This window comes from Mus pahari, chromosome 19 (assembly GCF_900095145.1).
Source record: "Mus pahari chromosome 19, PAHARI_EIJ_v1.1, whole genome shotgun sequence".
Taxonomy (NCBI): Eukaryota; Metazoa; Chordata; class Mammalia; order Rodentia; family Muridae; genus Mus; species Mus pahari.
The window spans coordinates 23,413,821-23,425,596 of record NC_034608.1 but is presented as its reverse complement, the minus strand read 5'-3'; the positions used below and the strand labels follow the sequence as shown (position 1 = coordinate 23,425,596).

At 55.8% G+C, this 11,776-nt stretch overlaps 2 protein-coding genes across 4 annotated transcripts; both read right to left on the bottom strand.

The window, feature by feature from the left end:
- Nucleotides 1-64: 64 nt before the first annotated feature.
- On the bottom strand, nucleotides 65-2,648 carry Tgfbr3l (transforming growth factor beta receptor 3 like). Its single transcript, XM_029532076.1, has 5 exons — nucleotides 2,579-2,648; nucleotides 1,490-1,722; nucleotides 1,081-1,401; nucleotides 422-536; nucleotides 65-336 (listed from the first exon to the last, which is right to left on the bottom strand). Exons 1-5 carry the CDS (start codon nucleotides 2,646-2,648, stop codon nucleotides 119-121), a joined length of 957 nt encoding a protein of 318 aa, XP_029387936.1. The 3' UTR covers nucleotides 65-118.
- Nucleotides 2,649-3,048: 400 nt separating this feature from the next.
- Nucleotides 3,049-11,770, bottom strand: Map2k7 (mitogen-activated protein kinase kinase 7). 3 transcript variants are annotated; one of them, XM_021218939.2, is made up of 12 exons: nucleotides 10,243-10,318; nucleotides 7,492-7,633; nucleotides 7,328-7,394; nucleotides 7,093-7,206; nucleotides 6,879-6,998; nucleotides 6,613-6,720; nucleotides 6,343-6,522; nucleotides 6,174-6,254; nucleotides 5,946-6,088; nucleotides 5,386-5,431; nucleotides 5,153-5,283; nucleotides 3,049-3,282 (listed from the first exon to the last, which is right to left on the bottom strand). In XM_021218939.2, the coding sequence occupies exons 2-12, from the start codon at nucleotides 7,536-7,538 to the stop codon at nucleotides 3,180-3,182; spliced, it is 1,140 nt and encodes a 379-aa protein (XP_021074598.1). In that variant the 5' UTR covers nucleotides 7,539-7,633; nucleotides 10,243-10,318; the 3' UTR covers nucleotides 3,049-3,179. The 3 variants fall into 3 exon arrangements, with proteins under 3 accessions (XP_021074598.1, XP_029387767.1, XP_021074596.1); XM_029531907.1 differs by having other exon boundaries at nucleotides 3,049-5,283; nucleotides 10,243-11,770; XM_021218937.1 differs by lacking the exons at nucleotides 3,049-3,282; nucleotides 10,243-10,318 and having other exon boundaries at nucleotides 4,870-5,283; nucleotides 7,492-7,673.
- Between the last annotated feature and the right edge of the window lie 6 nt (nucleotides 11,771-11,776).

Below are 11,776 nucleotides of genomic sequence, written 5' to 3'. Positions count from 1 at the left end.
CTGCGCCAGGTTAAGCGCGCCCCCTGGTGGGAGCTGCTACAAGTGTACCAGCCCTAAGGGCCAGATTCTGGAGGCAGGTTCAGGGTGATGGGCAGTTGGGGNTGGGGCAGGTAGACTACTAGACTGTCTGGACGTGTGGAAGTAGGTGTGGGGTTCTGGCGGAGCAAAAGTCAGTACCTGAGTGTGCGCAGACGAGACCAAGCCCAGCGGCCAGCGCAGCACCCAGCACGAAGGCCGCCAACACCAACGCCACCACCGGAGCAGGCTCCAGTGCTGAAGCGGCTGGAGCAGGTGGCTCTGGGCGGACCGCCCTGCCTGGGAGACTTTTAGATGGCCCTATGGGGACACGTGCAAGGCTGAGACTAGGCCTTGGACCAAGCCGTCCTTCCCATCCCGGTTCCAGGANCGCTTGCGAGCTTACTAGGGGGCGGACGAGGTACTGTGACCACGATGGGCTGTGTCAGCATGTGCAGGTGTGGGCTGTCAGTACCAAGGCTCAAGCTGCTGCCGGCACATGCCTCATCCTGAGGCAGACACTGGGTTGCAAGGGAAGAAACCAGACTTCAGTGCCTTGGTGATTCTGGGTCTGGTCTCCCGGGGCTCCTATGATTGGCTTAAACTTCCAGCTTTCCACTAGAGCTAGGAGGTTACCATAGGACTCCTGGGCGTAACCATGAACATAAACCTAAACATAAAAATGGTTTCAGCCCTAGAACACCCCATGTGTCAACCTCTAGGTCTCAAGTGAGGCCTGCAAATCAAATGTGCAGGAGTTTAGATACCGCAGTGTTTTCTTGAATCCAACCTTCCGGTCCTAAAAGGACTCCGGATCCCACCCAAGGGTCCTAGAGCACAAGGCTGTACATTTCTAGTCTACTCACTGGGAGTCCATCTGCAGAGCCCCATGAGGGATATCTCTATANCAGTACCCAGTACCCAGTACCCGTCTTGAGAGGGACCCACACCATAAAGCACTTTGCCTCCTAGGGTCCCTCAGCTGCCAGAAACGCTTTTGCCTTTTGCCTAGCTAGAGAATATTCCGCAGGTGCCGAGATGAGATTACTGTTTCTACTAGCGCACCCTCAGTGGTGCTGGTGGGGTCAAAGGTACTGGTGTCTGGCGGACAGCTCGGCGGTGGTGANTGCTGCGACGGCGGCAACGGCTGATCTGGCAGTGCAAGAACTGTACTGAGGCATTAAATACCGGGCGCAGGCGGAAGCTAAAGCGTGCGACGCTAGCAGCATCCGGGCGTGGAGGTGGTGAGAAGCTGACAGAGTCGTCGGCGGGGCAGCCCCCACGTAGAAGCACCAGGGCAGGCCCCAGGGCCGGGCGTGAAGAAGGCGTTACTGAGCATCGGTGGAGGGCTAGGCCCCATCTCGGTGAAGGACGGGCCAGGGCCGCCTGCGGGATCAAGGCGCCATCAAGGTCGACCAGTCCCCATCTATCCCTCTTTCCTTCCACCCACCCTCGTCGTTTAAGGCGCCCGCACCTGCACAAACACATGGCTGTCCGCCGGAACCTCCAGTGGCCCTGCGCGGCGAGGGAACGCGTCCTCTGCATCNGATAACTCCAGGCTGAAAAGGGGTCTGCGCAGCCAGGGGCCAGGCGCCCCAGGGAACGGAGGTGCTGAAACAGAGCACAGAGCAAGGGCGCAATTCCCTCTAGGGAGCCCTTGCCTCGCTTTGAAAAGAGATGCATTACAGGTGGTCTCTTTTACCCATGCTCAGCTGCATGCCAAATTCTCTCCNAGTTACTACCATGTACCGCCTAGTGGCATCAGAGCCTATTAGTAGCTGAAGCCAGCACGAAGCTGTGCTCTTTCATTTTCTGACCTTTTGTGCCATTTGCAGAGTAGGCAAGGGGATGTGGGGACATATGAAGTTGATGCCCTCCTGTGGTGGTGGTCAGCAGAGATGGTCAGAGGTGGTCAGTCAGGGTTCTCTGCTTTGCCCAGGTTGCTAAAGTCTTAAGAGTCTAAGAGATCCAGTATGAGCTACTGGCCACTAAGGAGGGGTAGGGTAGGTGCTGGCATCTGTTGCAGTCAGGAGGGTGCCCACCTGTATCCCTCCCGAGGGCAGAGGCTCAGTACAGACAGGAAACTGGCTTGGGAATTATTTCTGTTCAACAGATCTCTATCAAAGTCCCCAAACAGAGAAGAGCACCAAGAGGTAAGGGTGGATGGTCTCTTCTTTTGTGTTTACCCAGGCTTGTGAACTACACACACACACACACACACACACACACGCGCGCGCGCGCGCGCGCAGCACACACACACACACACACACACACACACACACACACAGCCTATACAGGCAAATGACTGCTTTCAAGCAGCAGTTAGCTGGGGGCTTATCACGAATGATTTGCACACTTGGCCCTATTCCCACAGCCCTACCACACCACTTGGTTGAGAACTTTTAAGGAAACTGGCAAGAGGGGCTAGTCTGGGAAAAGAAAAAGGGATGGCACCCCTCCCCTTCCCCACACCGCCACACACATCCAGGTGCAAAACGCAGTTGAGAAGGGACAATAGGTAAGTGGGACACAATGCCCCCACCCCGTGCCAGCCTCTACGTACCACGTGGTGCACTGTGCTTACTGGAGGTCCCAGGGAGCAGGGCCAGGAGCAGGAGCGCAGTGCCCACCATGGCNGCCTGTCCAGGTTGGAGTGCTCCAGGTCGGCAGTGGGCACCTGGCTGGCTGGGCTGTACCCAGCCCTCTAGGTGTGGGGAGGTAGCCCTGGCCTTGATGAGGCTGCCACCCTGGGGAGCAGGGAGCGGGGGCGGAGGATGGAGGGGCTGACATCTGAGTCCATGCTCAAGGCCTGCATGGATAAGGGCTTCCTTGATGTACTGAAATTTCTAGAAGGGGGCCCCTCACAAAGCTGCCTGCCGCCTTCAGTCGCTCCAAACACCTCCCACCCAGCTCCCGGCCAGGCTAGCTTCCCATGAATGTCGTCCCTAACCACACACTAAAAGCCCTCCTCCCAGGCCCTTCCCACATCTCTGTACACTCTACCAGGCTTAGTTAGGACAACAGACTCGGAAGAAAAGGGAAGGGTTTTATTCTCAAGCGTCTAAGGATTTACAAACAAGGGTATTTTGTTTTAAAAAGGGAAGAGGGCAACACTGGTGGCCTGAGGAGGAGGTCAGAGGGTGGGACCAGGCCACTCCAGGTCCCTACCTGCCCGAGACCCACTCTGCCTGGGCCTGAGGGATGGCTGGTGACAGAGGGAAGGACTTGGGAGAAGGTGGGGAAGTGGGAGACTCCTCCAGACTCCCACTTAACACTAGAGGGCAGTAGACAAAGACAACACAGACAGACAGACAGACAGACAGACAGACAGACAGACAGACAGACAGACACACACACACACACACACACAGAAAATAAAGTTAAATAAAAATAAAACCATCAGGCCCAGTCTTGGGCCTGTGCTGGCCCTGGGACCAGCCATGTGACCTAAGTACACACAGAGGCTAGCCATGCTGCGGCCAGCCTCAGAACGGTAAGGGTGGGGCCCGGCTTGCTGCTCTCTCCACCTCCCCAACACAGGAGATAAGGAGAGAGGGTGCCCTGCCCGGGCAGAGAAGATGACTTCTATTACGATTTAAGCATGCGGCATTGTGAGAATAGGATGAAGAGGCATCAACAGGACAGTTAAGAGCCACAGTGTCACCTAAGCCTACATATGGTTGCATCAGCTACATCCAGCAAGGTTTCTCAACTTTGGTGCTGGGGTTTGTGGTTGTAAATTTTTTTGTTTTGTTATATTGTTCTCTTGTCCACTTGAACTGCATGCATCACCAACAAAAAGGAAACATACCCCACTCTGTCCTCGCCACTGCAGGACAATGGGACAGACACCCGGCCCAGTCCAGGCCACAGGCTGGGTTAGAGCTGGTCAGCTCTAGGTGAGCTAAAGCATGCTCAGGGGCATGATGGGAGTAAGTCACTTCACATACCAATACCCTGGCCTCCCCTGCGCTCAAGCCTGTCCGTCTTGTCCCTGATTCACATGCTCGGACCTCCACATCTACTCCCTTCACTCTTAATCCCTGACTTCTCGGGACCCCTCCTGCCCCTTGGCAGGATCCCCTCCTGTCACTGATTCCCAACAGTCCCCTCCCTGCTCTCCACTGCATCCCTCACACACCTTCCCTGAAGGCCATCTGGGTGGCTGAGGCCCCCTGGTCTCCCTCTGTGCCACCTGAGCTCTTCTACTCAACCCCAAACTGTAAGCAGTTCCCAGTCCCATGTGAGGGTCCCCCATGGAGCCTNGCCTCTCCTAGGCCAGAAATGACAAGGAGCAGCAAGCAGTCCAACCCCCAAAGCCCGAGGCAATGGAGGGGAGGGGGCCACCACAAGCAGCTAAACATGACTTTGGTAAAAGTTTCTGAAGGTACCTACACACCCCATGAGGACACCCCCCCCAAACACACCCCCACCAAGTACAATAAAATACAATAAACTCCAAAAGGACCCCCTGAGATCAAAGAGAGACAGACAGACAGACAGAGACAGCAACCATTCAGCTGCAGTCACAATGCCCACAAAGCCATCCTGGGACAAAGACTTAAGGAAGCCTAGGTGAACCTGGGGCTTCCTCCCACTGAGGGTAGAGTGGTGGGGCCCAGGCTTCAGAGGCTGGGAGAGAGGCAGAGGCTGGGAGGGAGACAGGGAAGCCAGAAAGGGACAGTGGGAGAGGGAGGGGACAGAAGGAAAGACATAGAGCAAGCATGTGTGTGAGAGAAGGTGGAGGGGACAGACACTGGGAGTTTGGGGGGGTGGGGACAAGGGGCTTTCTCTCTGCCCCTGGGGGTCACCCCAGCCCAGAGGTTATGATTGAATAAATAGCGAGTCTGCTCATGGCCTGCTGTCTTCCGTTCACAGTGTCTGTCGGGGTGGGGTGGGGCTCACACAGCTGGCTGACCCCAGAGTGGGAAGGATTGGGAACCAGCATGCCCTTTTGTCCACAGCTGGTAGGCAGGGAGTCAGAGCTGGATGGGAACCCCCTACTTTCTGTCCTCAGTCCTTGGCAGTCGTCCAGGTCCCAGGTCCCCTGATGGGCAGCTGGGTTGGCCAGGTGGGAGGGGGGGCCGGTGGCCATGCCCCTGGGCCCCTGCGGGGCTGGCCGTTGCCACAAGGCTACCTGAAGAAGGGCAGATGGTGCTGACTCAGGACTCCACTAGTCCTTGGGGACTCGGTCTTTGCCATGACGTCCTTAAACCAGGACGCGACATCCACCTCGAGTATCTCGTAGTGCTTGATGAAGCTGTGTTCCTGTAGGCCCGAGAGTTGGCTTAGGATGAGGAGCCAGTCCTCCTGGTCTTGTGACAGGCCAGGGGGGCTGCACACGCGTGGGGCTGGGGGAGAGGTACTCACAAGTAGCTTATTATACTTTGGTCTCTTCCTGTGATCTTTAGTAAGGCTGGACGAAGAGCAGGGAGAAAAGAGAGATGAGAGTCAGGGAGATAAAGCCCGACTGTGCCTGGATGCGCATCTATGCTCAGCGCCCCCCACCCCCCAAGTGAGAAAGGAGTCTTCTACATCAGCCAGAAGCAGCTGCTCACAGCCAGGTTCCACCAGGCTGGGGAACCNGAACCACGCACGACGTGAGGGTCACATCAGAGAAAGTTAAGACTCAAGTGTGATTTTCCTGCACGACCTCCATAGCGAAGCCACAGGGTCGCCATGCCAGACACCCACAGGGCCAGCTGTCCCCGTAGGCCAGGTCCAAACAAACGCAGAAAGTGACTCCCAGGACTCCAGCTTTAACTCCTGTCTACAGCTACAAGCCATGGGTGCACCTGCAGCTGTGCCCATCTCATCCCTTCCCCTTTTCCCAGCCTCCACCCTCCCCAGTAGCATGAGGACACCTGACATTCCAGAANATCCCGGAGTGGAGAGGTAGGAGCAAGGACAGGCAGCATGGGAGTGCTCACCAGTCTTTGACAAATGACTGGAAGTCCCCTGAGAAGCCCATGTGACCAGGCAGGAGTGGGGGCTCTTCCTGTAGGACTTTGGTGAGGACCTCAAAGTCCGTCTTGCAGTTCTTATAGGGGAACTGTCCTGTTGCCAGCTCCACCTGGGAGGGTGACAGGCATGGCTGCAACAGCAGGTAAGAGATCCCTACCTTCCCACCAAGCCCTAGAAAAACAGCCCCAACTGACCAGTGAGATGCCCAGGCTCCACACATCAGCTCGGATGTCATAGTCAGGCTTGGTGGGATCTGGAGGGTCGATGCGCTCGGGCTGCAGGGTGGGAGAGGAGGAGGATATACCCTGAAGGTAGGGCCAGCCCACCCAGTCCCCTGGTCAGACCCAGCAGGGCCCCACTCACAGCCATATAGGCAGCACAGCCAGCACTCCGTGTTTTGGCTTTGGAGTCAACAAGGCGGCCGCTGATGCCAAAGTCACAGAGCTTGATCTGGCCCCGCTCATCTAGCAGGATGTTGGAGGGTTTGACATCACGGTGGATGACGCCATGCTTCTCCTTCAGATAGTACAATGCTTTCACAATCTGTAGGATAGACACGTCTGGGCACCCGTCATGGATGACAGAACCCAGGGACACCCACCTAGCCACAGAAGCCCAGATTTAGCTGCTCACCGCCACAGTCATCTTGCCCAGGATTCGCTCTGGAATGGGGCCCTGCATTCGTTTCTTCAGCTTCTCTGCACATGTGCCCATGAGCTCCATGGCAATGAAGACGTCTGTCTGCAGAAGGAGGGTGGTACCCAGGGCTGGGGGCAGCCATGCTTTCTTCCCCACCCTAGCCACACTATGGTGCCTGGAGACATGTAGGACCCTATAGGGGCAGAGGGTGACCTGAGACTTTCCCAGAAAGGGCTTGGTCCCTCAGGCAGGGTGCTCACGTTGGTGATGAAGGTGCCAAAGCACTGAACGATGTAGGGGCAGTCGTGGCTCTTGAGTACTACATCCAGGTCCATCAGGATGCGCTTATTCTCTTCCTTGTTCCCCGAGCGCCGCATTTGCTGCAAGGAGGGACAGCCAAGGGGCGAGCTTCAAGTACTGGGCAGGCTGCAAGGTCACAAGACACATCCTGGAACTGGGGCGTGGAAGGCTTACCTTAACAGCAATGATGTGGCCTGTCTTCCGGAACCGCATCTTCCACACCTGACCACAGGTACCACTGCCCATCTCGCCCAGGTTCTCCAGGTCATTGATTTCTGCCTGATAACGCTGGGAGAAGAGCAAGACAGCTGGAGGGTCCTCAGAGCCTCCGCTTCTGTCACCCACCACCTCTAGGTTGCCTAGGTCCTGACACAGCCCCCAGGGTTGCCGAGCTATGGGGAGGTAGTACCTGGCCCCCAATAGTCAGGTACCCTGTCTGCTTCATGATCTCCTGCAGCTTCTGGTCAATCTCGATGCTGATGGGACAAAAAAACGCAAGCCGGTAAGGAGGGCCCCCAGCAACATCACCCGCCTCCCTGGGACCAGCAGGAGGGCCCTGCTCCATCAGCTTACCTTTCCATACTGCGGGGTGTGAACAAGGTTGATGGGAGCCCCAGCATGTGGCGGGGCCGGGTGGGGGGTGTAGGGTGCTGTGGGGAACTCTCTGAGGATGGTGAGCGGCTGCCCCCATCGTTGGCCAGTGGGAGTTGCAGGGCTAGGGAATGAAGAACCAGGGGCATGAAAGGAGTTAGCATCTAGCTGGCCGCCACGGACTCGGTGTTCTCATCTTCTCCTCCCTGGTAGCCCTTCGGCCAAGCTGGAACGGTCCCCTGCTCTGCTGGCTAGGGCCTTCTTCCCCACCCCCCGGGGCATCTTCAGGGTACTTCCTCCTGCCCCTCTGACCTGAAAGGAGATGGGGTGGCCTGGTGGGAGAGGGGTAGTCCCACAGGCTGAGGGCTTATCCTCAAGTACATACTGCAGAGAAGTGAGGGGTCTCTGCCAGGGAGCTTCCCTGGCACAGCTCTTTGTTCCCTCCCCTGTGCCAGGAAGCAGGCCCAGGACCACAGTGCTCACATGGGGAATGTGTGAGGACAGAATGCCCATCAAGAACCTGGCCTGGCCACCAACATTACACTGGATGACAAGAGTCAATAGCTATGAAACTCTGGTTTCAGGCTGTCTTGCCCTAGATTACACTCCTAGGCCAGGGAGGGCCACCTTCTGTCCAGCTGTCTCATCTGTGCATCTCCCAGCTGGGCCTGCAGAGCTGGGGTCAAGGGATCGGGAACAGAACCCCAGGCTAAGCTTGAGTTCTTGTGAAGAGAGATTGATGGTGATCTAGTTGGCAAAGCTCTTCCAGGGGCTAGCTGGGCTGGCCAGGGGGGAAATGCTGGGCCAGGGAGAAGAGCTTGGTACTTCCCAATAGCCTGCATGCGGACAGCTCGGGCATGCTACAGGCAGATAGCAGGCAGGCAGCAGGCACCCCAGGATGGGCGGGCAGTGTTAGGGTGAGGGATGACAGGAGAAAGACAGACAGGAGGAGCCACGACTTGGGACCCAGCTGCCCAGAGGAGGTGCTGCAGAGACAGCCATAGAGGATATGAGACATTAAGAGGACGTTCCTTGAAGAGCTAGGGGGTCTCTCTGGCCTAGAGGCAGGGGCCGTGAGCCCCCTTGTAGCATGGAAGCACCTGCTCTCCATGAACCTCTCATACTTCAGGGGCCCCAAGGCCCCCGGAGGATTATAGCTAGCTCAGCTCAGGACAGCAACCAGCACCCTTCAAGCACCACCTCACAGAGGGCCTGGAACCTGCCGCTTTCTAACGCGCCTCTCCACCCTCATCTTCACTACTGCCTCTTCCNACAGCCCATCTCACGGCTTTTAGTAACTTGGGCTCGGCGATGAACGGGCAGAGGCAAACGGGCTTTTACTGCTGATAGCCAGGTCCCCTTCTAGTCCTGGTAGCGGGGGCCCAGCTGTATCCAGACTGTCCATGGACTCACAGGAACTGTCCACAGCGCACTCCTATGAGTCCACGTGATCCCTCTTTGTCTGACAACTCGGCTGTCTGCAGTGAGGACCACACCTCTAACCGCTGCACCCCCTGCCAGTCCCCTGACCCACACAGACCATCAAGCCCTCTTGGGCTGCACCAGGTCCAGGGAAAAGGCTGCTGGCCCCGCTCTCTGAAGCATGGATTTGAAGGAAAAGGGGGAGAGAGAGATACAAAAGCACTGAGAACAGAAGTTAGAGGGGTTTAGAGCCACACGGCAGGCCTAGAGAGTAGATTAACTATAAGTCAACGAGGGAAACAAAGTGAGAATGAATGAATGAATGAATGAATGAATGAGAGAAAACAAGACAGACCATGGAGACATGTGTCCACTTATGGGACCCATAGGTGTGCAGGCTACCAGCCCAACATATATACACTCACGTGCAAAAAGACAAACAGAGCACACATACACNCATCCATGTATACACACAAGCTGGGACACACTAGCACCAATACTCAGCTCTCCTCATTTCTATCAATATAGGTACTCTCTTACACACATAGGACATTGCACACCTAGGAACCAGCACAGCTGAGCTACCTAGCATGGAGTCCTTAGGTTGGGGGAAGGGGCAGAGGGGGGAGGTCTTGCTTCCCCCAACCTCTTGGGATACTTTTGTTCAAATCCTGCATCCTCCATAGGCTTTCCCTGAGAGACCCCCCCCCCCCGCAGAGACCCTACTAGACTATTCTACTGGATCAGACACGTGCTTCGTGTCCACTACTGGACCCTGTCCATCCTGCGTCCTCAGCCCCACAGGACAGGAGCTCGATCTGTTTTACTCGCTGCTATGTTCCTGGTTCTGAAAGGAGACACAGTACACAAATAATGACACTTAATCGCTCCATAGCTGAGACAGATTAAATAAGAGCAGCACACCTATCTCTACCTACTTTATTTTTACACACACATACACACACACACACACACACACACAGTCATTGTGTGCCCACCTAGCAGACTCCTGCTCATTAAGGGAGCTCATTTCATCTTCTAGGATTCCAGATTGAGCCAGAGAAGAAATGAGAAGACTGAAGACTAATGAACACAGAGAAAGTACAGCCAGGCTCACACTGCTGTCGTTAAGGGAGAGTGAGAATGAAGACACAGCACTCTCTTTCCTTCTCTCTATTTTACACACACACACACACACACACACACACACACACACACACACGGCATGGGGTGGGGATGGCATTCTGCAGCTGGGGCAGCGGTTAGGTCAATGTGCAGATATGCAAGCAGCAATGATAAAAAGGCTGGTACCTGCTCGCTGGGACGGGGCAGGAGCAGGGCTTAGAGTGATCACAATAACTGGATGGGGAAAAGGAAGAAAAGAAAAAAAAAAATACACCACAATAAATCACAACAGAAACAACCGATTTGTCCAACAGAAAAGAAATCAAATCATAATGAAGAGGAGGGGGAGGCACAAGGTACCAAACTGCAGCGATGGGCAGAAACCAACAGAGATGGGATGATGGGAGGAAGGTGTGGAGCTGACAGATACAGACACCTGCGGGGGGCTCCTTGGGGCCTGCCAGCCACTAGCCTTACCAGGTCTTACTCTGCTCTAGGGACAGGCAGCTCTTAGGGCACCTAGAACCCTATACCCAACCTTGTCTCATCCACAGGGGCATGGAGGGACGGCCCTGGAACCCAGCAGGGGCCCTCCAAGTCTTGGCCCAGCCTCTGGTCCCAGGCAAAACCCAGTGAAATGCATCCCCACCTCTGGGTATCTTCAGATCCTGGAAGAAACTCCCAGGAAGGAAACGTGGAAGACTTGGGCAGAAGGGNTAGGGATGGAGGGAATCCTGAATGCCTCTTCAGGAAGACATCAAGCTGTGAAGGTCAGTTAGGCCAGGTGGCCAGGCAGTGAACAGAATTTTCACCTACGGGAGGCTGCCTTTCCCCTCTTACCATAGTGACCCCACAGACAACTATAATACATATACTCCAAAGGTTACGTCACAGCAGATATAAAGAAGACATTCTGCTGAATCAAGAGGGACAGAGAAAGGGTTGGTGAGAAGGGAGAAAAAAAGNCAGANTCTTTCAGCAAAGACAACTTGGGACAGGNGTATCTGGGATACAACAAGGATGNTAACTGTGGTCATGGTGGGCAAGCTAGATGTGTGTATAGAAAGGAAGGGCAAGCTCTTTTGGTACAGGACCCTATGACAGGGAGGCAGGCCGGAAGGCAGTAGGGTCGGAAAGGAGGTGTGTGTCTACTCGCCGGGACTAGACTGGCTACAGGTGTCTGTAGTGCTAGCAGTCACTTGAGCCCTGTAGACAAAGGCTGCTAGGCTGAGAGATGGCTCTGTGTTTCCTGAGGGCTGGACAGCAAGAGTGAAAGTAGCCAGTCATGGAGGTATCAGGTGCCCCTGTATGTGGGAGGCNGTCAGCTGGCTCCCGTGACAAGGTCCTTCCAAGCTTAGAAGGAGCCAGCTGATATGACCAAAGAAGTCAAACGGAAGACGCCTCCAGTCGAAACGGATGTAGATGAGGACTTAGTGACCTACGTGGGCAGATGGGCATGCACGTGTGTGGACTGTCTGCCAGGGGAGGGGACCTCTCCGACAGTCACTGAAACGGCAGGAGTGGAACCACTGAATCAGAAGAGAGACAACTGTCGGCAGAGTTGAAAGACGTGGCTGTGGTCACAGCGGCGTAGCTTCGGGTCTGAAAGCCTGCCGGGTGCCGGTGACAAGGCTCCGGGAGCCGACCCCAGGGTGAGGGACGAAGCCCTCGGGTACCGGCGGTGTGAACTTCGGGACCGCGGTGCGTGTGTGTGTGTGTG

Coding starts and splice junctions, on each gene's coding strand:
- Map2k7 (XM_021218937.1), bottom strand. CDS start 7,673: ATGCTAACTCCTTTCATGCCCCTGGTTCTTCATTCCCTAGCCCTGCAA. Junction 7,395..7,491: donor ACACCCCGCAGTATGGAAAG/GTAAGCTGATGG, acceptor TTGTCCCATCAG/CATCGAGATTGACCAGAAGC. Junction 6,089..6,173: donor GGAGCCTGGGCATCTCACTG/GTCAGTTGGGGC, acceptor TCACCCTCCCAG/GTGGAGCTGGCAACAGGACA.